At 52.6% G+C, this 19,693-nt stretch overlaps 1 protein-coding gene across 2 annotated transcripts; it reads left to right on the top strand.

Annotated features, from left to right (window-relative positions):
* The first annotated feature begins 480 nt into the window (after positions 1 to 480).
* Tinagl1 (tubulointerstitial nephritis antigen like 1) lies at positions 481 to 11,004 on the top strand. Of its 2 annotated transcripts, none has more exons than XM_029553635.1 (12): positions 481 to 702; positions 1,434 to 1,748; positions 2,587 to 2,650; positions 6,782 to 6,874; positions 7,077 to 7,191; positions 8,166 to 8,289; positions 8,371 to 8,521; positions 8,632 to 8,821; positions 8,913 to 8,958; positions 9,214 to 9,337; positions 10,270 to 10,315; positions 10,406 to 11,004. In XM_029553635.1, the coding sequence occupies exons 2-12, from the start codon at positions 1,442 to 1,444 to the stop codon at positions 10,544 to 10,546; spliced, it is 1,401 nt and encodes a 466-aa protein (XP_029409495.1). In that variant the 5' UTR covers positions 481 to 702; positions 1,434 to 1,441; the 3' UTR covers positions 10,547 to 11,004. The 2 variants fall into 2 exon arrangements, with proteins under 2 accessions (XP_029409495.1, XP_008846438.1); XM_008848216.2 differs by lacking the exon at positions 481 to 702 and adding an exon at positions 804 to 877.
* Positions 11,005 to 19,693: the final 8,689 nt, after the last annotated feature.

Raw genomic sequence — 19,693 nt, 5'->3', positions numbered from 1 at the left:
ACAAGGTGACAGCAGGCAGGCCACCAGCGACAGAAGCCACATTGTGCGAAGGCAAGGCGGGGGTTAGGCCAGAGGCGGAAGGGGCTCTGCAGGGGGCCCCAGCTGCCAGCAATCTTGATGTTCGGCCCTCCCAGGGGCCTGGTGCCAAGAAGGATGCCCTTGGGCCTGGTGGATGGGGCAGTGCCAGGCAAGGAGCCCACCAGGTTGGGAGTGCAGACCCCACTAGGAGCTTTGGATGCACGTGGCCTGGGCACCACACCCACCTCTTGGGGTGGAGCTGCCCTAAGTGCCCTCAGCCTGCAGTTTCCTGAACCATCCCCTGGGAATTCCCGGCATTCCTGGGAGCTGCTGTAAGTTGGAGTGACCCCCAGCCTAGGGTCACTGTGAAGGGGACATTCGTGGCTATTTTTCCTACTGAGGGGTCTAGAGGAATTTTAAAACGTTTTATCCCCTAGCACTCTTCCAAAGCTTGATTGCCGCTTCCCTTCTCCAGGAAACCTCTTCAGGCTCATAGTAAAATCCAAACGAAAGTTCTTCCTAGTGTCTGACAATCCTTTCCGCCTGAGTTGCATTTCTGCCCCCCAAGGAGCGGCTTCCACTGACCAGAGACCCCTCAAAGAGGTCAATCACGTTCTCGTCGTCTTCAAACTGTCTCTTCCTGACCAGCTCCAAGGCCCAGTTCCAAGCTACGGGCTACCCCAGGTAAGTTCGAGTCCGCCCCGCCCTCCCGCAGCCCTTGGCCGGGGCGGTTGCAGACCGCTGGGGCGGTACAAAACGCGTCCCGCCCCACACTCCTCACTTGACTCGGTCTGGCAGTCGAGATCTTGGAGGCGGAGGCGCGCAGGGCAGCCTGGGTCCAGCCCACACCCCTCACCAGGTAGGGACGCTCCCCACTCAGAGGGCACGGGGTGTAGGGAGATGGAACAGAGAGGAGAGGTCATGGTGGAGCCAGACTGAGGGCGGATCGGCATAGACGGAGGGGTAGAGGGACGCAGAGTACTGAGGAGAAGAGGGCAGGACGGACCACGGAGGTGGCTGGGGGGCGTTAGGAAGGCACAGAGTCCAGGACCCAAGTGAGCTATGTCGGAGGGGTAGAGGGACCGAGAGCAGGAGGGTAGACTTGGAGGAAGGATGGGTGCTGGGGACGGAGTAAGAACGCCTGAGCTGGCTTGCATTTCCTTGTCCTTGAAGGTTCCAGGGCAGGTTAGGGAGGTGCCCCATTTCTTGCGGGTCCCCGTGTCCCTATGAGCAAACTGTGACGCCTGGTGCTGTCTTCTGCCTCGGGACTCAAGAATCAAGGTCTCTGACCCTGCTGATTCCCCGGGGCTCGCAGCTCTAGGGCACGTGTGGGACGACAATCCGTCCTTGGTATGTGAGGGAGTCTGTGGGACCCAGCGCCTCTGACTCCTGACTTCTGCCCTCCCCGGGCCCAGGAGGTACCATGTGGGGATGTCCGCTGGGGCTGCTGCTGCTGCTGCTGGCTGGCCAGGCTGCCCTGGGGGCCCGGCGGAGTCGCTGGCGCAGGGAGCTGGCGCCAGGGCTGCACCTGCGGGGCATCCGGGACGCGGGCGGCCGGTACTGCCAGGAGAAGGACTTGTGCTGCCGGGGCCGCTCTGACGACTGCGCCTTGCCCTACCTGGGCGCCACCTGTTACTGTGACCTCTTCTGCAACCGTACGGTCTCCGACTGCTGCCCCGACTTCTGGGACTTCTGCCTCGGTGTGCCACCTCCTTTCCCTCCCATCCAAGGTGGGCACCAAGACAGTCAGAAGGGCAGGCCACTTTGTCAACTCCAGACTTAGCCAGGCTGGGGAGACAGGTTGTTCTATGGACACTTCCAGGGGAGGCTTTGCAGAATCTGGGAGAGACCCTGGTCCTCTGGAAGTCTCCGTTGTGATCCTGCTTGACTGAAAGACAAGATCCTTACTTGGGATTCTAAGAGAGGGGGCACAGAGCAGGCAAGCTCCCACTGTTTCTCCCAGTCCTGTTCCATTCAGGACACCGAGGGTGCCACCTGCCTGCTGACTCACCCTTAGGCTGATAGCTCACACAGGGGCTGGTCAGATTGTCTTAACTATATCTTGCCTTTGCTTAGGATTCTATACCTCCAAGATAGACCGTACATTCCAGGTGGCCAGTCCGCCCCCTGCACACCGTCTTTCCCTGCTTCACCCTGCTCCAATGAGAGAATCCCTTTCCCCAGCTTGTCAGGCTTTGAGCTAGGAGAGGCAGTGTCTGAGTTGCTGTCTCGGAGTGCTGTGCTATCTTAAGGGTGTTACCATCTCTGGCCTTCAGTTTCCTTATGCCCCTTCCATGCTCCATGCTCAAATCCCAGCTCATTTGAGTGACAAAGGGCACCAGGAACAACGTGACTGGCATCCAGGAGAAGCAGCAAGGATCCAAGCTGAATTCCCTGAGAAGCTTCCTGGGTGGCAGTTGGTGTGGGGCCTTCCAGATGTCCTGAGCTATAGTTTTTAGATTCAGTGAGGGTTGGGATTGGGGTATAACTAGGACAATCTCAGGAGGCTTTGAGGTATGGGGCCATGTCTTTGGCAGGGCTCTACTCCTCTCCTCTCCCTTCCTCTAGGATGCATGCACGAGGGCCGCATCTACCCAGTCTTTGGAACCTACTGGGACAACTGCAATCGATGGTAAATGTGGGGGGCTGGGAGGGGCCTCACTTTGAGGGCCTGGTGACCGACAGGCTTGATATCGATCCCGTCCCTGATATCCATTTCCTGGGGACAAGTCCTTTCCCTTCTCTGGGCCCCAGTGTCCTTATCTGTAATATAGGGACTTTAAAAATGACCAGACTACCTCATATAGTAGGATTCCAGTCACATACCTAGGAGTGGTCAACCATGGTGGCCTGGCTGGGTGCCACACCTAAGCTGGGAAGCTGGGAGTTTTCTTCATCTCTCCTGGTTTAGGGCTGGCCCACCATCCCTCCTAGCTGATTTTACTGTCACAGGAGAGTCTGAGAAGGGGACGCCAGGAAGGAAACCTCTGACTACAGCATCCGCTGTCCTGGGCTGGATAAGGGTCAGGGATGGCTGAGCTGGCAGTCAGCCAGTGGCCTGCAGCAGGGCCTTCCCTGGAATGTGCATTCTCCCCACCCCTAGATCCCCTGTTCCTGACAGCTGAGGAAGGGGCCCTGAGGATGTCCTGTCTGAGCTGGGAAGTAAAGTGGGGCTAGGTGGGAAGTGCAAAGGCCTTCCTGGAAACAGTGGGGTCTCTGCTGCCCTGAGCCTACCCCTCCCCTCCCTCTGCCTGGGCTGGGAGGCCTCAGGGAAAAGGAAACTTTTTGGAATGCGTTGCACATAGCTGTTGCTGTTGCCTCACTGGGTGAGAAGTGCCTGGGTCACTGTGAGAGCGGGGCCTATGTGTGGGTGCTGGCATGTGTCTGGGTGAAGGGAGGGAGGGTGTGTGTGTGTGTGTGTGTGTGTGTGTGTGTGTGCTCAGAAGGGTGGGGCTTGCCTGCAAGATTCTGCTGTCCCTATAGGGTAGACTCCAAGGGGTTAACATTCTCTACTCTGTCCCAGGCCCCACTGGAATGCTGGGACCTGCTGCCACCAGTCCTGTCTAGACCTGCTTGGGCAGCCCTGGGGCTCAAGAAGTGGGGACAGAAAGCATTGACCCACCCAGCCTGGCCTTCAGGACAGTTCTTGGTGGCTCTGTGCTGTATATAGGGGTGTCTATGTACCTTCTAGGCTGGACATTGCCACCAGGGATGCTTCTGCAGGGCCCAAGGGCAGCTGAGGAAGGAAGAACCCCACAGGCCCCTCAAGCCCTGCTGAGCACCTCCCGCTGGCTCCAGGGCCAGAGAGCCAGCCATATTGGGGCTTGGCTCCCTTGAGGCGCCTTATAAGGTGGTATTGGAGGCGGGTGCCCTGGGTTGCCTGGAAGGAGGCTGTTTAGCATCTTGTAATAGCAGAGTTATGAGCTTGTGAAAGCATTATAGAATGCCTAGAATTCAAGTCTTCATTTGACATCTAATTACTGAAGACCTACTGTGTCACATCACTGTGCTGGGCCTAGGAGGTACAAGCAGAAGGAGACAGGCACAGGTCTTGTTCTGTGGAAGCTTCTAGTTTCATGGTGAGGGACATGGAAAAGCCACACACACACACACACACACACACACACACAGAGGCACACACGCACACACGCACACGCACACATCTTGACAAGCTGTTGCAGGTAGTATGTAGGGTAAGAAGACTACTGGAATCCTCACTTTGAGTGGGGAGGAGACCAGGGAAGGAGGGAAGGCCGCTTTGAGGCAGGGACATTTATGATGGAGTAGGTAGAAGTCAAACAAGTGACCCTGATGGGGACACCACTTAGGAGAAGGACAAACTTCTCTCGATAGGACCCATGAGCAGCAGAGATTGGAGAGAGCTCAGCCATGTCCCAGCACCAGTTTGTTCTGAGTGTTAAAGGGAAGTTATTTTGAGACCTGGAGTCTGACTCGAGTTGCTCATATATTTGTCTGGCCTCAGAGAAGCTGGGGAAGGGATTGCTGAGTGAGGATGGCTGGATCCTGAAAAGGCAGAGGACTTGATCAGGAAGCCATCCTCCTAGTCCAGGTGAGATGTGATGAGGGCCAAGAGTTGGGGCAGCAGTAGAGGGATAACAGGAAGGTGGACTCATGATGTGGCATCCCTGGCACCTGCTGATGGGGGAACATGTGCAGGTCAGCACACACCATGGCACTCAGAAGCTGGGTGCCATGTTCTGAGCAGAGGCTTCTGGGAGGAACAGGTCAGGGGAAGGCCAGTATCTATTTAATCTGAGGTGCTGAGCATAGTTGTGGTCAGCTGGATATGAGCCTGCAACTCAGAAGGGGACCTGGGGTTCCTAAAGCAAGGACAGTAACCATTGAGAGTGCCTGCGATGGGTCCTTAGAGACCTGCCATTGAATCCCTAGAGCATGGAAACTGCTTATTTTCTTCGATTTCTAGAGAAGGACACAGAAGGATGTTTAAATAACCTTTCTAAGGCCACACATCTGGCTAGTAGGATTTGAATCCAGGATTTGAACTCCAGTCTACATTCTCAGCTGCTTTGCTGTACTGCTTCAGCCACTCAACACACATTTACTGGGATTGGGCCTGGGAGCACAGTTCTATAATCCCAGCTGTGCTGGAGGCTGAGGCAGGAAAAGGGCAAGTTCAAGGATAACCTGAGCTACAGGCAGTAGCCTAGGCAACTAAGTGACACCCTGTCTCAAAATAAAGTCAAAAAGGGCTGAGGATGTAGTTCAGGAAACAGTATTTGTTTAGCATTCACGAGGTCCTGGGTTCAATCCCCAGCAAAATAGAAACAAATATTTACTGGGTACCTTCTATGCACTAAGTTTTGTTTTCCTACCTGCAAGGTTCTTAGAATTTATGAGGAAACAAGTGCAGTGGGCTGGTCTAGATCAGTTGGTAGACTGCTCTCCTAGCAGACACCAATCCCTGGGTTTTACCCCAGCGCCACATGAAACCTAGCATGGTGGGGCTGGAGAGATGGTTCAGTGGTTAAGTGCACTGGCTGCTCTTCCAGAGGACCCAGGTTCAGCTCCCAGCACCCACATGGCAGCTAACAACCATCTATAACTCTAGTTCCCTCTGACACCCTCTTCTAACTTCTTTGGGCATTGCACAACACAGGTACACTTACATGTGGGCAAAACACATGCACATAAAATAAAATTGTTTGAAAAGTTAAAGAACCCTAATATTGTGGTGCATGCCTGTACTCCCAATACTCAGGAGGTGGAGACAGGAGGATCAGAACTTCAAGGCCATTCTAGAGGGTTAGATTGTGAGTTCAAGGTCAGCTTAAGCTACAAGAGACCCTGTCTGAAAAGAAATGGAAAGAAAAAAAACAAGCACAAGCAACATAGCCGTAGGATGCCAAGTACTGATGGCATGCTAAGAAAAGCAATAAAGCAGGTAAGAGGGGCAAGAAATGTGGTGGATGCTGAGTTTTAAGACAGGGTGCAGGGTGACCAGACTTCTCTGGGAAGGTGGCATTCCGATGAAGACTTGGAGGAAATGAGAGGGAGCCATGGGAGGTGTGGGAGGAAGAACAGCTCCTCAGCCCTGGGGCAGGAGTATGGCTGGTGTGAACAACCACTATAGCTAGAACCTTGGAGTAAAGGGTCAGGGAGGGAACAAAGCAGATCACACAGGGCTTGTCACCCTTCAGGACTTTGGCTCTTACTCCGTACAATGAAGCCAATGGAAGGTTAGGGCAGAGGCATGCCATGATATGACTTAGATTTAACAGGGCTGCCGTGGCAGCTGTGTTAAAAATATACTGTGGGGACGTGGGATGGTGCAGGACAGGGATAAGAACAAGAAGTCTGCAGCAGTGATCCAGGGGAAAGGTAACTAGATCCTGGCGGCTATAGAAAGAATGAGACAGGGTCTGGATTCTGGGTGTGTTTTAAGGTGTGATTGGATCGGCGCATAAGAAGTCCAGGGTTTGGGAGCTGAGCTGCAGTTAATGAGAACTGAGACATAAGGAAAAACAGGAACTTGGTTGGCCCTGGTTAAGCCTAGCTTCTTGTTAGATCCCCACACCAGTGATGTTGAATAGTGGCTAGATGCTGGGAAACGGAGATGAACTCGGGAATTGTGAACTTGAAGTTGTAAAGCCATCAGGCTTAGTGGGATCATCTATGAGGTCTACTGTAGCTGCTGATACAGAATTCCAGTCCCATGTGGACCTCTGAGATCCTTCAGAGGGTCCCTGAACCCCTACAAATGCTTTGTTTCTTTTCTCGCCAGCACCTGCCAGGAGAAAGGGCTGTGGGAGTGTGACCATCAGCCATGCCTGGTGGACCCAGACATGATCAATACCATCAACCAGGGCAACTATGGGTGAGAGGCTCTGGGCGTGGTCTTGGTGGGCACAGGAGCACACATGCATGTGCACATACACACTCCACCAGAGATGCTTAATATGCGAGGCACACACACATTTGAATTGTATTCCTGTAGCCCTGTAGCCACTACGTGTAGCACCAAGGCTTGTAGCCTTGATGGATCTATCCATGACTCTCCTTCACCCTCTCTCTTTCAGGTGGCAGGCTGGGAACCACAGTGCCTTCTGGGGCATGACCCTGGATGAAGGCATTCGCTACCGCCTGGGTACCATCCGTCCATCTTCCTCTGTCATGAACATGAATGAGATTTATGTAAGTGCATCCTTGCCCACAACTCCACCATCTCCTCAGTGGATGCTGGTACATCTGTCTTGATCTGCCAAGGGCCTCGATCTATCCCTTAGGACAAGGCTGTGTGTCTCTGGGCATGTCACTACCCTCTCTGGCAGTGCTGAGCTTAGTTTCTAAACCTTGTGGTGTTTGCAGCAACCCGTCCTGCCTCCTCAGCCTGGGAAAAATGCTGTTGGTTCCAGTACAGATGGGTCAAGACCCAAGGGGCCAAGAGGTCACCTTGGTATTTTAGGAAAAGAAGGGCAGACACTCTTTCAGCTCTGGCCAGAGAACGACAATTCTCGGAAAAAATGCCGACTCAGTGGAGCCCCGAGGGAGGAGGGGGCTTCTGTTTTCCCACCAGACTTGGCCAGTCAAAGGGGAAGGAGGAGGACTCTGTGCAGCAGGCCTGGGTGGGGCTGGTGCTAGAAGAACTGTCCATCAAGGCAGACGGGGAGAGGCCAGGGGACTTCAGCTCAAGGCCAGGGTGACCAGCCCCTGGCCCTGCCTTTCTCTCTGGGGCCACTTGCTATTTTCTGCTGTTTGTCTTGGCGGCCTGCCTGGTCATGGGACCTCAGTGCTTCTTCCCTCCCCTGTCCTTTGGGGCTTGGAGGCCACTACCCTGGCAGGAAGGAGGGTGTGGCAGATGAGAAGGTACAGAGAAAAGTTGCAGGGGTGAGAAGCTGGGTGACCCTGGCCTGGTGTCTCTCCTGCTGCTGGCCTCGGGTGCCTCAGCTATAAAATAGGCCTCATCACCCCTATGTGATTCATGCAAGGCCCTAAACAGTGCTTTTCCACTCAAGTCCACATTGGAGGTAACTAGAACCTCTCAGCAGCAGGACAGTTCCATATTCAACTGCAGAAGGCCCCGGTCTCTCAATGGCCTTCCAAGGCCTGGGCTCTGAGGGGCAGCTAGGCCATGCCAAGAAACAAGCAGGGCCACCGTTGTCTTGCAGATGGTGATGGGCCCAGGAGAAGTGCTACCCACTGCCTTTGAGGCTTCTGAGAAGTGGCCCAACCTGATCCATGAGCCATTGGACCAGGGCAACTGTGCAGGCTCCTGGGCTTTCTCCACAGCAGGTATGTCCAGGGGCAGGAGCTAGCACTAGAGACGACGGCCAAGGCCTGGTTCTTGACAACCTCTTCTGCCTTCCCCATCAGCTGTTGCATCTGACCGGGTCTCCATCCATTCTCTGGGACACATGACACCTATCCTATCACCCCAGAATCTGCTCTCCTGCGACACCCACCACCAAAAAGGCTGCCGAGGTGGGCGTCTTGATGGTGCTTGGTGGTTCCTGAGGCGTCGAGGGTATGTGACAAGGATTGTGGGTGGGAAAGTGGTGGGACATCCTGCAGCAGGGCCTGGGCTTTGCAGCACTACAGCATCATGGCCCTTGTTCCCCTCTGCTGCCTCCACAGGGTGGTATCTGACAACTGCTATCCCTTCTCTGGCCGCGATCAGAATGAAGCTAACCCTGCACCTCGCTGTATGATGCACAGCCGTGCCACAGGGCGGGGCAAGCGCCAAGCCACTGCTCGATGCCCCAATAGCCAGGTTGATTCCAATGACATCTACCAGGTCACTCCTGCCTACCGCCTGGGCTCCGATGTAAGTGTGAATGTGGGTGACAAGGGAGCAGAAGCAGAGATGGGAGTTTACCAAAGGCTAAACCTCACTTTGATGGACATCCCTTCCCCAGGAAAAAGAGATCATGAAGGAGCTGATGGAGAATGGCCCCGTTCAAGGTAAACACCCCTAGCCTGTCCCTAATTCCAGAAACTTCTTGCTAGAGGCTGGACACAGGGACCTAAATGGTCTGTGTAGCCTTAGGGAATGAGTCCAGTGGGAACAGACGTTGAATGCCCCCCCCCCCCCCCCCGCCGCATGAAGTCCCCGGAGGAGTCACTTAGTTTCTAGCGTAAGGCCCTAGCATCTGGACTCTCAGCATCTGAGCCTGTACTAATGGGCCAAGTGGGCCCTGTCTTGGTCTTTGCCTGCAGCACTCATGGAGGTACACGAGGACTTCTTCTTATACCAGAGTGGCATCTACAGCCACACACCTGTGAGCCTGGGGAGGCCGGAGCAGTACCGCAGGCATGGGACCCACTCAGTCAAGATCACAGGGTGAGGTTCCTATGGGCACAAGGGGTTAGGGGAGCAGGGTTGAACACTGGGAGTTCTTGAATCCTTGTGGTCTCTGCCAAGTTGAGGCTATTCCTCCCATTTCCAAAGAGGAAATAGACTCAAAGAGGAAGGGCTGGTCTGGGGATACACAGACAGCAGGGAGATTTGAAGGGTGTCTGCAAACACTTCCTTACATGTGAGGATAAAAATCATTCCTTGAAATATAGATGAGGATGCTAGAGTTAAGCCAGGTGTGGCGACACATGCCTGCAATCCCAGCACTTGGGAGATGGAAGCAGAAGGATCAGGATTTAAAGGTCATCCTTAACTACAAAACAAGTATATGAGATCCTGTATTTAAAAAGAGACTCATCTCAGCTCTGGCCAACTCATTGAGTGATCTGGGTTGATCATTCCACAGCCCTCAACTGTCCCCTCTGATGTAACACATATTAGGGTCATGGCTCTCCATTGTCAACACAATTAGGGTATGGATCTCAGATCAAGAAAATACCTATCCAGTGACAGGTGCTTTGCAGCAGGAGTTTGGGGCTTCCAAGATATCTACATTGACTAAGTCTTTTGCTTCTGGTCCCTGGCACACACATGTCCCTAGCTCCCTAGATGATGGAGAGTAAGCAGATGTGTGAACTCTCACAGAATGGCCCCAGCATATGTGTCCTTTGGGGACCAGTCCCAAGTTCCCTCCACTTACACTCAAAGTGCCTTCCCCTTGTGGGGGCCTAGAGACGCAGCTGAAAAATGGGGAGACTGAGGCTGTGCAGAGGGGGCAGACACTCACCAGGTCTCAGGGTGCACAGAGATTTCAGGAGTGACAGGGGCAGGCTGCGGGGGGGGGGGTGTCGCCTGGGTTCTGGCACCCGAGAGCAGATGTAATCAGTGTTCCTCTACCTCCTTTGCTTTGCCACCAGGTGGGGAGAGGAGAAGCTGCCTGATGGAAGGACGCTCAAATACTGGGTGAGTCCCTGGTGCAAGGCTGTGTCCCATGTCCCTACCCTCTCCATTCCTTGCCCATCCCCCGCCTCACTTGTCCTCTTCATCCCCCAGACTGCAGCCAACTCGTGGGGCCCATGGTGGGGTGAGAGAGGCCACTTCCGCATCGTGCGTGGGGCCAACGAATGCGACATCGAGAGCTTCGTGCTGGGCGTCTGGGGCCGCGTGGGCATGGAGGACATGGGTCACCACTGAGGTCACGGGCACTAGTCCTGACTGGTCTAGGGAGCCTGCAAAACAGCCACTGAAGAGCCTTTACGTGGCACCCAATAGAAGCCTGAGCATGGTTGGGCACCAGGTGCTAATCCCTGGCACTGATCAATTGACTGCCGCACCCCATCTGGGAGCCACGGGTGTGTGAGACTGGTGGGAGTCCCCAGATATCCCAGCCAACCGGCCTGGCCTGGAAACAGCAGAGCCTATAGACCCAGGCCTCTGACTCCCCAAGCCTAAGACCAGAGGAGCCAAGACAGCCCCAGTCTTCACTCTACTGCCCCACCCCATCCTATTTTCTAATTCTTTCTCTTTTTGGTTAATTCTGCCTGTCTCCCTGGCTCCTGTCTCCACTCTGCCCTTCCACTCCCAATACGGTGTTCTTATTCTTCAAAGATATTTATTTTTCTTTTCACTATTTTAAAATAAAGCCAAAGTATTGATAACTAAAGTGTCATAGACTTTCCACAGGGTTCTAGAAAGCTGGTCAGAGTTGAGGTGGCCCATGGTTGAACACCAGAAAGGACTGCCCACAAGCTGGGAAATGGGGCAAGTTTGTGAGCCCAGCACATGTGAGGTGGAAACAGGAGGATCTAAGTTCAAGTTATCCTTGGGTTATGTCCTAGTTTGTTTCTCCATTGCTGTGACAAAACACTCTGACCACTACCAACTTGGGGAGGAAAGGGTTTATTCACATCACAAGGCTTACATCTCCCAGGTTACAGTTCATTAGGGAGCCCAAGGTAGGAACTCAGGGCAGGAACCTGGAGGAAGGAGCTGGAGCACAGACCACGGAGGAACGCTGCTTACTGGCTTGCTCCCCTGGCCCCTTGCTCAGCCTGCTTTCTTATGCAACACAGGCCCATCTGCCCAGGGGTGGTACTACCCACAGTTGGCTGGCCTCCCACATCATTCAACAATCAAGAAAATGCCCCATAGACATGGCCACAGGCCAGTCCAATGGAGGCAATTCCTCAACTGAGGCTCCCTCAACCCTGGTGTGTCAAGTTGACACTAAAGCTATCCAGCACAGGTTACATAGCCAATTTGAGGACAGCCCGGACCACCTGAGACCTTGTCAGAACGGGGAGGGGAGGATAAGAAAGAGACCATGGAGTAGGGAGGGAGGACCACACACTGCTGGTTGGCAGGCAGGCTAGCTTCCTTTCAGTTCTGTCAGTGTTCAGCCACCTGGAGGAGGGGCATGGGTGGGTGGCATGGCTTTTGACCTGCAGAGAATGTGGGCCCTGAGAACTACCTTTCAGATGCTGAATCAGCATTGCATAGACTAGGAGTGGGCTGCCCCAGTCCACCAATCAACAGATGTAGCCCAGCAGGCAAGAGGGACCCACCTCCCAGTGCTGGTAGACCTGTCTCTTAGACAAAGTTTTCCAGCCAGGGAAGCAGGACCCTCACCTTTCCCTAGTGTGAGCCAAGCTAGGCCTTGACTGGTAGCTCTCTCCCTATAGCATATGCCCAAGCTCCAGGCCCAGCAAAATAGGCCAGGCGTCAGGCAGGGACCTGCCCAACCAGCCTCCTCACCAGTCGCTTTGCCCTGTGCCAGGGTATCTCAGCACTTAGGCAGTGGAAGGTAGGAGGATCATGAATTCAAGGTCATGTGTGGGCTACATAGCAAGTTCTAGACCAGTCTGGGCTATATGAGACTCTGTCAGAAAGAAAGGGACAGCTCCAGGTCTTCCCTGTTCTTTAGATGACCAGCACACACAGACTATCAGTCACTGGCACATGCTGGTCCTCCATCTACACCCTCTAATGCTACTCACTTGTCTCACTACTATTTCAAAGCCAGGGCATGGGTTTTATTCACACAGTATCTGTTGAGGGTGACTGATATGTCAGATGCCAGGCAAGGGACTCAAGTCACCCCCACCCCAGCCAGCATGGGTTAGACAACCCCCTCACACAGCTGCCCTTTTACTCACTATTTGCCTTACTCAGGAGTCTGTGGATTTCCTCGACTGTGCTAGAAACTCCTAGCAGGGGAGGGGGTCTGGATCTTTAGTTGGACCCTGGTGCCCACAATGATAGGGTGTCATGTAGCCCAATCTTCCAGCTGTGGGTCCATCTGGACACAGATGCCAGGGATTTACAGGGAGCTGTGTGGGGTTGGGGGACAGGGAATGGGGCAGTCCTCTGGGCAGGACTCCACCTCGCCCCACCTCAGCAGGCCCGAGAGGTGAGGACGGGAGCCTCTTGGTCACTAGCAGTGCATAGCGACCTCAGCTCCAGCAGCCGTGTCCCCCAGGCCTGTGGGCATCAACCTGAAAGAAATGTGCGTGGTCGATAAGCGGCCGCCTTTGTCTTGCTTCCTGTTTGCCAGGACGTCCCGAGCCCGGCGTCTCTGGCCTGGTCTCGGTCCCGGAGGACTCAGGGCCACCGGGTGGCCTTGGGATGACGCCGGCGTGGGGTCCGGAGGAAGGGCGCACGGGCCCAGGCCACTCTGCTGCTGCGGCCCCAGGACGCACCCTGCCGGAAAAATCCCGACCTGGGTGAGGCTGGAAATTTCTACAAGGACCTGTGGCGGAAGCTGCCGGGGGAGGGGGAAAGGAGGGAAAGCCGGCGCAGCTTGGTCTGCTGGCTGAGGCTCTGATTTGTGACGGCGGATCCACAAGGACTCAGCCTGATATTCTTCTAGACTGGGAGAGGCTGGGGATGGAGGCGGGAAGCCTCACCAGGTGCCTGGTGTCTGTCCTCCCCACCTGCCCCCCTCCTACCCCCATCCCCCATTCTCCGCTGCTGCTGGGTGTACTTCTACAGTGAAGCAGAGCGGATCACTGCCTATTTAGAAAGCCTGACCACTAACCCAGGAATCCTCTGAGCCCAGGGCACTGGTCTTTAGATAAATATGGATTGTTTGATCCCCGTGGCTCTGTATGATATTGATCAGGTTTATTGGTCTTTTTTTTTTTTTTAGCCAAGGACTCATGTAGCCTCATGTAGCCCAGGCTGGCTTGGAATTCTATGTAGCCCAGAAAGAGCTTGAACTTCTGATCCTCCTGCCTCTGGTGCTGGGGATTAAATCCAGGGCTTGGTGCATGCTAGGCAAATACTCTACCAACTGATCTATAAAGCCCAATAAATAGTGTCGTGATCATTTGAAAGGATTGGACTTGACCATGTAAAAGTATTTCCTAACGACCTATACATTCACCAAATGCTTTGACTACGTGCCCACAAACACAGTGTTCCTGAATACTTTACATCGATTATCTCATCTAAGTCCTTAAAAAACAGTTTCTTTAGCATACAGAGTTCTAAGTTAATGAAGGTCATAAGGATAGGAGTGATTGAGACAGAATTCGAACTGAGCGCACCTAGCTCCTCAGTCCATCTGCTCTGGGCTGATGGTAATGGTTAAGAAAAGTAGTGAAGGGCTGGAGAGAGATGGCTCAGTGGTTTAAGAGCATGTATTGCTGCTCTTCCAGAGGATGAGTTCAATTCCCAGTGACCTTATCAGGCAGCTCATTGTGAGCTGTAACTCCAGCTCCTCGGGGAGCATCTGTGGGCAATACACAGGCACACAAATGCATTTAATTAAAAAATTTATTAAAAAGTAGTGAATGGTGATACACGCCTTTAATCCCAGAACTGGGAGACAAAGGCGGGCAGGTCTCTGTGAGTTTGGGGCCACACCACATACATACATACATACACACACACACACACACACACACACACACACACACACACACATGAGTAATGATAGTCTCTGATAATCCTGTCCTCTATTCCATCCCCTTCCCTGCCTGGAAAATCCTTGCTCATCTTTTAAAACCCACTCCCCAACTCAAATGCCCTTCTTCTAAAGAAAGCCTTTCCTGTTGCTCACCTGGATGTATACCCTTCATCTGGCATTCTTCCCTGTCACATAGGATATACCTGTTGACAACTTCTCCCACAAAATAATGGGACAGACTTTTAATTTTTCTCAGCTCCATCCTTTCCAGCTACCCAGTGTGGCACTTGGATTTCATTCTGGTCTCCTGTGGGGCTCTGTGGGGTTCTGTAGCACCTGACTCTAATCCCCTCAGCACTGCAAAGTTCTGTCACTTCATGAGAACTGAAGCTTCATATCTTCCTGATATCTTGCCAAACCCCATCCCTGCCTGGTGTCCATTTAGGGAAAGGAATTTTTGCTGTCTGAGTTGCAGTGGGCCAGGCCTGGAGCTCAGCACCATCCTGTTAGCTCCTTGGGTCCTTTCCCTGCTGGTGAGGAAGCATAGCTTTAGAAACTTAAGGTCAACCAGCCAGGGACTACTGGAACAGCACAACTAGAGGCAGGTCCCCAGAACTGTTAGGTGATGCTCTGTGCCTCTCTCTCTCTCAACTTTTAAAATTACATTTATTTATTTTGTGTGTGGGGGGTACTCAAATGCTATTTTACATGGATCAAAGTCACAGGACAACCTGTGGGAGTTGGCTTTCTCCTTCTACTATATGGGTCCTGGGGATCACACTCAAATTGCTAGGTTTGGAAACAAGTACCTTTACTCACTGAACCTCGCTCCCCACTCCTTTTCTCTGCCTTTCTCTCTAGATTATTCTGTACCATGGAAGGGCATGCGGCCAGAAACAGCTCCTGAGCCCCCAGACATTTTCTAGGAAATCTGATTAGCTTGGTTCTAGACTTGTGTCCACCTATAGACTGATCAGTTACAGACAAGGGTCATGATCACAGGCTCCATGACACCCCTAGGGAATCGGGGTTGGGGGAGAAGAGCTTCAAGAACAGAGAAGGCTACCGTTCTCCAGGAATACTGGACAGAGGGCAGAGTGTGATTACAACAGCCAGGAATGAGTGTTGTGTTACCTGTAGTTGACAGAGGCTCAGGAGGGTGTGAGGTGGAGCCAGAGGCAGACTATGCTGCCTTCTGCTGAACTTGGAGTTCAGTCTAGAGAGATGGGTGAATAAGGGACTCTTTCCTTAGCTTTTCCCAGATAGCTCTCCCCTGGGCCTTGATTGACATGTTTTTTAGAAGTCCACTCACTTGGTGAAACCACTGTGGCTGTGACACCCACAGTTAGGACAGTCCCCTCCCAAGGCTGAGGCCCAGCAGCCTTCCAGGAGCAACCTGCTTCCTGCTCTGGGGTGTCCCACACAGCACCTACTATGGGATGGGAGGAGGTGGTTATTATATTGTGCCAAGTATGTCCACCAGAGAGATAGGTGTGCATAGGTAGACTATTCCTCCTTTCTGTCCATGGAGGAAACTGGGGCAGGGATGAATAGAGAAGGGGAAGCAACTTGCCAGGGTCACATCTATGATCTCTGTCCTCAAGGCAAGTCGCTGAAACTAGAATCTCTTCTCTGAGGCAGTCATGGGAACTCTGTTCTCTTCCGACCTTTTGGTCTTGAGGCCAGCCATAAAGAAATTCTCTTAAGAAACTTTGATCTTTCCCCACCTTTTGGTCTTGGGGCCAGCCATAATGAAATTTTCTAACCTACCCTTATCCGAGAGTAGGTCATAAGACCCTCATTCCAAGTCCTGCCCCAAGCCCTGGAGGAAGGCACACCATACAGGAGAACACACTGTCAGGCGTGGCCAGCTTTCCACCTGCACTCTACCAGCATTGGACATGCAGAGACCCAAAAAGACAGAGCTCCAGAGCGTTCTTCTCCTGATAGGCTCCTGTATGCCTTGCCCTGCACATCTCTTCATCCGTGTTCTTCGTGACAGCTTTCATAATCAGCTGCTAAAACTGTTTCCCTAGGCTGAGAAGATGGCTCAGTTGGTGACCTGCTTGCCAGGCAAGCATGAGGACCTGAGTTTGGATCCCCAGAACTCATGTGAAAAGCTGGGCACCAAGCTGAGGAAGCAACATTAGGTGGATCTCTGGATCTCACTGACCAGTTAGGCTAGCCAAATCCACAAGCTCCAGGTGGAGAGAGATCTAGGAAGATACTTAATGTCAATCCTGACTTACACACACACACACACACACACACACACACACACACGGAGTGTTTCCTTGAGTTATTTGTTGCTACTCAGGATCTTGGCATGCTACATAAGTATTCTACCACTAAGCTACAGCTCAGCCTTTAATGGCAAGGTCTTGATGTGCAGACCAAACTTATCCTCAAACTTGCAAGTCTCCAACTGCAACCTCCTACATATTAGGATGCTGGGGTCACAGGTATGTGCCACCAAGCTCTACTGTGTGAATCTCTCGAGCAAATTAATTGAACTCAAGGAAAGGGTCATAGTTATCCTGACCCAGAACCTGTCCATTAGAGGCACAGATAAAGCTGGGTGTGGTGGCACATGGTTGTAATTCCAGCATTTGGGAGATGGAAGGAGGAGAGTCAGGAATTCAGGGTCATTCTTGGTTACATAACGAATTCAGGGCCAGCCTGGGCTACACGAGAGCCTATTTAAAAAAACAACAGAAACACAAATAAAACAGCCTGGGGGCTAGTGACTGGCATCTAAAGTGGGGTGTTAAGCACTCTACCCACTCTACCCGTGAGGTGGAACACCTACAGGTGTCAGGACAAACTTGATATGTGAAGCTGGTGTCTGTTGAAGAATGACTTACCTGTTGCTAGGCAGAAGCCCCCACACTTTTTGAGATCAAAGAACTCCTCTGTGTTGGTTGCTGTGCTATGAGTGGATAGTGGGAAAAACAGTCAGTTCAAGTTTGTTATTTCTACAGTGGAGGAATTTCATATGTCAGACTCCAGAGCCTGAGCCTCCCCTAAGCTGGGTGCATGCACAGCCACTGTTCAGCTTGGACCAAGCAGGCACTGGGGCTCCCAACTGAGCACAGATTCTAAACCCTGAAATTTGGGTCTCAGGTCTGCTGGTGATCCAGTTACAGTTGAAGGAGGAGTGCTGGCAGCATAGCCCTCTGGTAGCCTTGATCTGGGGCTTCAAGGAGCTAAAAGACTGCTTGTTTTAAGTGACGTTCAAATGCCCCTCCTCTGAGAGCCCTCTTTCTGCTCCCAGTCATCATCCATCCTCTGACACCCACACTACCTCCTTGTCACAGCCCAGTTGCACCCTCTAGCCCATTCCTGACAGCTTCTGGGGCACAGGCTGGGTGCACCCTCTCTGTTCTAAGCAGTGTTTAAACGCTGAGAGACCAGGGGAGAGGAGGGTATGGGGTGCACACAGGCAGGCCAGCAGCAGGTGACTCTGACAGCTGAGTCTGCTCCTCACTGCCATAGCAGAGAGGACCATCAGAGTCACCTGTGCAGGGTCTCAGAGCGGAGTACTTACTGTTTACAGTGTTTACACACCCTCTTGGTTGAGTCACAGCAACTCTGGGAAGCCAGGGTGCTGACACAGGGGAAGGGCAGGAAGAAGCAGAGCTGGTGATGAGTCTCAGGCTGTGGGCTCCAGAGGCTCACTGTTGAGATACACCCTTTGCTCAGATGTTGTACCCCAGCCTGTCCAAGAGAGGGTCCGTGTTTGGTCTTGAGGGTCCCTCCACTTCATGGCACTGTCCTGTTCACGGAGGCACACCTCCATTCAATCTCCCCATCCCCGTCCCCTGCGTGTCCTGCAGAAAATCTCTCAGATCCAGACAGGCCCAGGTTCAAATTCCAGCTGTACTGGATTTCCTGAGGCTTACTTTCCACTCCAAACTCTAGTTTCTCAGTTAGCAAAGTGGGAGTGGCTATTTCTGCATGAGAGTGGCCCTGGATTGAGGAATTACCCAAGGATAGGGAAATGACACAACCCCCCAAGTCCTAGAGAAGGGGTGCCTAAAGAATGGAGGAAGAGCCCCGAATGGTGACACACCCCTACAATCCCAGCACTTGGGAGGTGGAAGCAGGAGGATCAGGAGTTCAAGGCTATCATCTACTGTACAGTGAGTTCGAGACCAGCCTGGGCTATATGAGGCCCTGTCTCTAAAAACCAACAATAAGGCTGAGCGTGGTGGCACAAACCTTTAATCCCAGAATTTGGGAGGTAGAGGCAGGCAGATCTCCATGAGATCAAGGCCAGCTTGGTCTACATATCAAGTTCAGGCCATCTGGGGCTGGGGAAACTGTTTCAAAAAGACAAAACCAGAGGTTAGAGAGATGGCTTAGCAGTTAAGAACACTTGCTGTTCTTCTAGATGACCCGGGTTCAATTCCCAGCACCCACATGGTGGCTAACAACCATCCATAGCTCCAGTTCCAGGGGATCTGACACCCTCTTCTGGCCTCTGTGGGCACTGCATGCATGTGGTGCACCATAGATGCAAGTGAAACACTCACACATAAAAATAATAAATAAAACACTAAAACCAAAACAAAATCCAACAATAACAGAATAAGAGCAGAGGTGTGTTGTCGTCACCAGGGGCCAGGCTTACTCTGGGGTCTGCAGAGTTACCTTGGCCCATCTACAGTAATAAAGCCTCTTTCGACAAAGGCAAATGTCTAGGATCTAGAGAGGCTGAGAGACAGTTCTGGTCCCGATGGACACACAGAGAAGTGCTATTGATGGGCTTTGAGTAGTTCAACTCATCCCTGGGCGGAGCTCTGGAGACCTGAATATGGTAGATTCTCTAAAGGAGGGTCTCTTCCTCAGATGCCTTGAGACAAGGCTAATACATGAATAAGTCAGGAGTGTCAGAAAACAGAGTAGTAAGGCCTATGTCCAGGGTTTTGGAGAGTGCACACTTGCCCAAAGGCATTCAAAGCTCAGCGACTTTTAAAAACACGATGCCAACCAGCATCATTCAGGGGCTCAGCAGGAGACAGATGGTGAGCTCTAATTAGGAGAATTTGAGCAGAGTTATTTTTCAAAAGGACTCAATAAAGCAGGGTGTTGGAATCACAGTGGGAGTACAAGACTGTGAGAGAGGTGGCAGCCCGGGCCCTTACCTTAGACGTGAAGGGCCAAGGTGAACATGAGGTCATCCGACTCAGGAGGAACAATCTAAAGCAGAGTTCACCTGCCTTAAAGGAGCTGAGTAATAAATATTTCACAATCTCCCTTCCTCCCCCTCGACTCCCTATTGCCAAATCCCACAGGAAGCTAGAGGGCAGGGGACCATGGATCAACAAATGAAACAAAAACTAAACTCTCTGTCTCTCTCTCCCTGTCTCTCTCTGTCTCTCTCTCTGTCTCTGTCTCTCTCTCTGTCTCTCTCTCTCTGTCTCTCTCTC

Source organism: Nannospalax galili, unplaced genomic scaffold (genome assembly GCF_000622305.1).
Source record: "Nannospalax galili isolate Female #2095 unplaced genomic scaffold, S.galili_v1.0 scaffold111, whole genome shotgun sequence".
Taxonomy (NCBI): domain Eukaryota; kingdom Metazoa; phylum Chordata; class Mammalia; order Rodentia; family Spalacidae; genus Nannospalax; species Nannospalax galili.
This window is presented reverse-complemented; position numbering and strand designations above follow the sequence as displayed.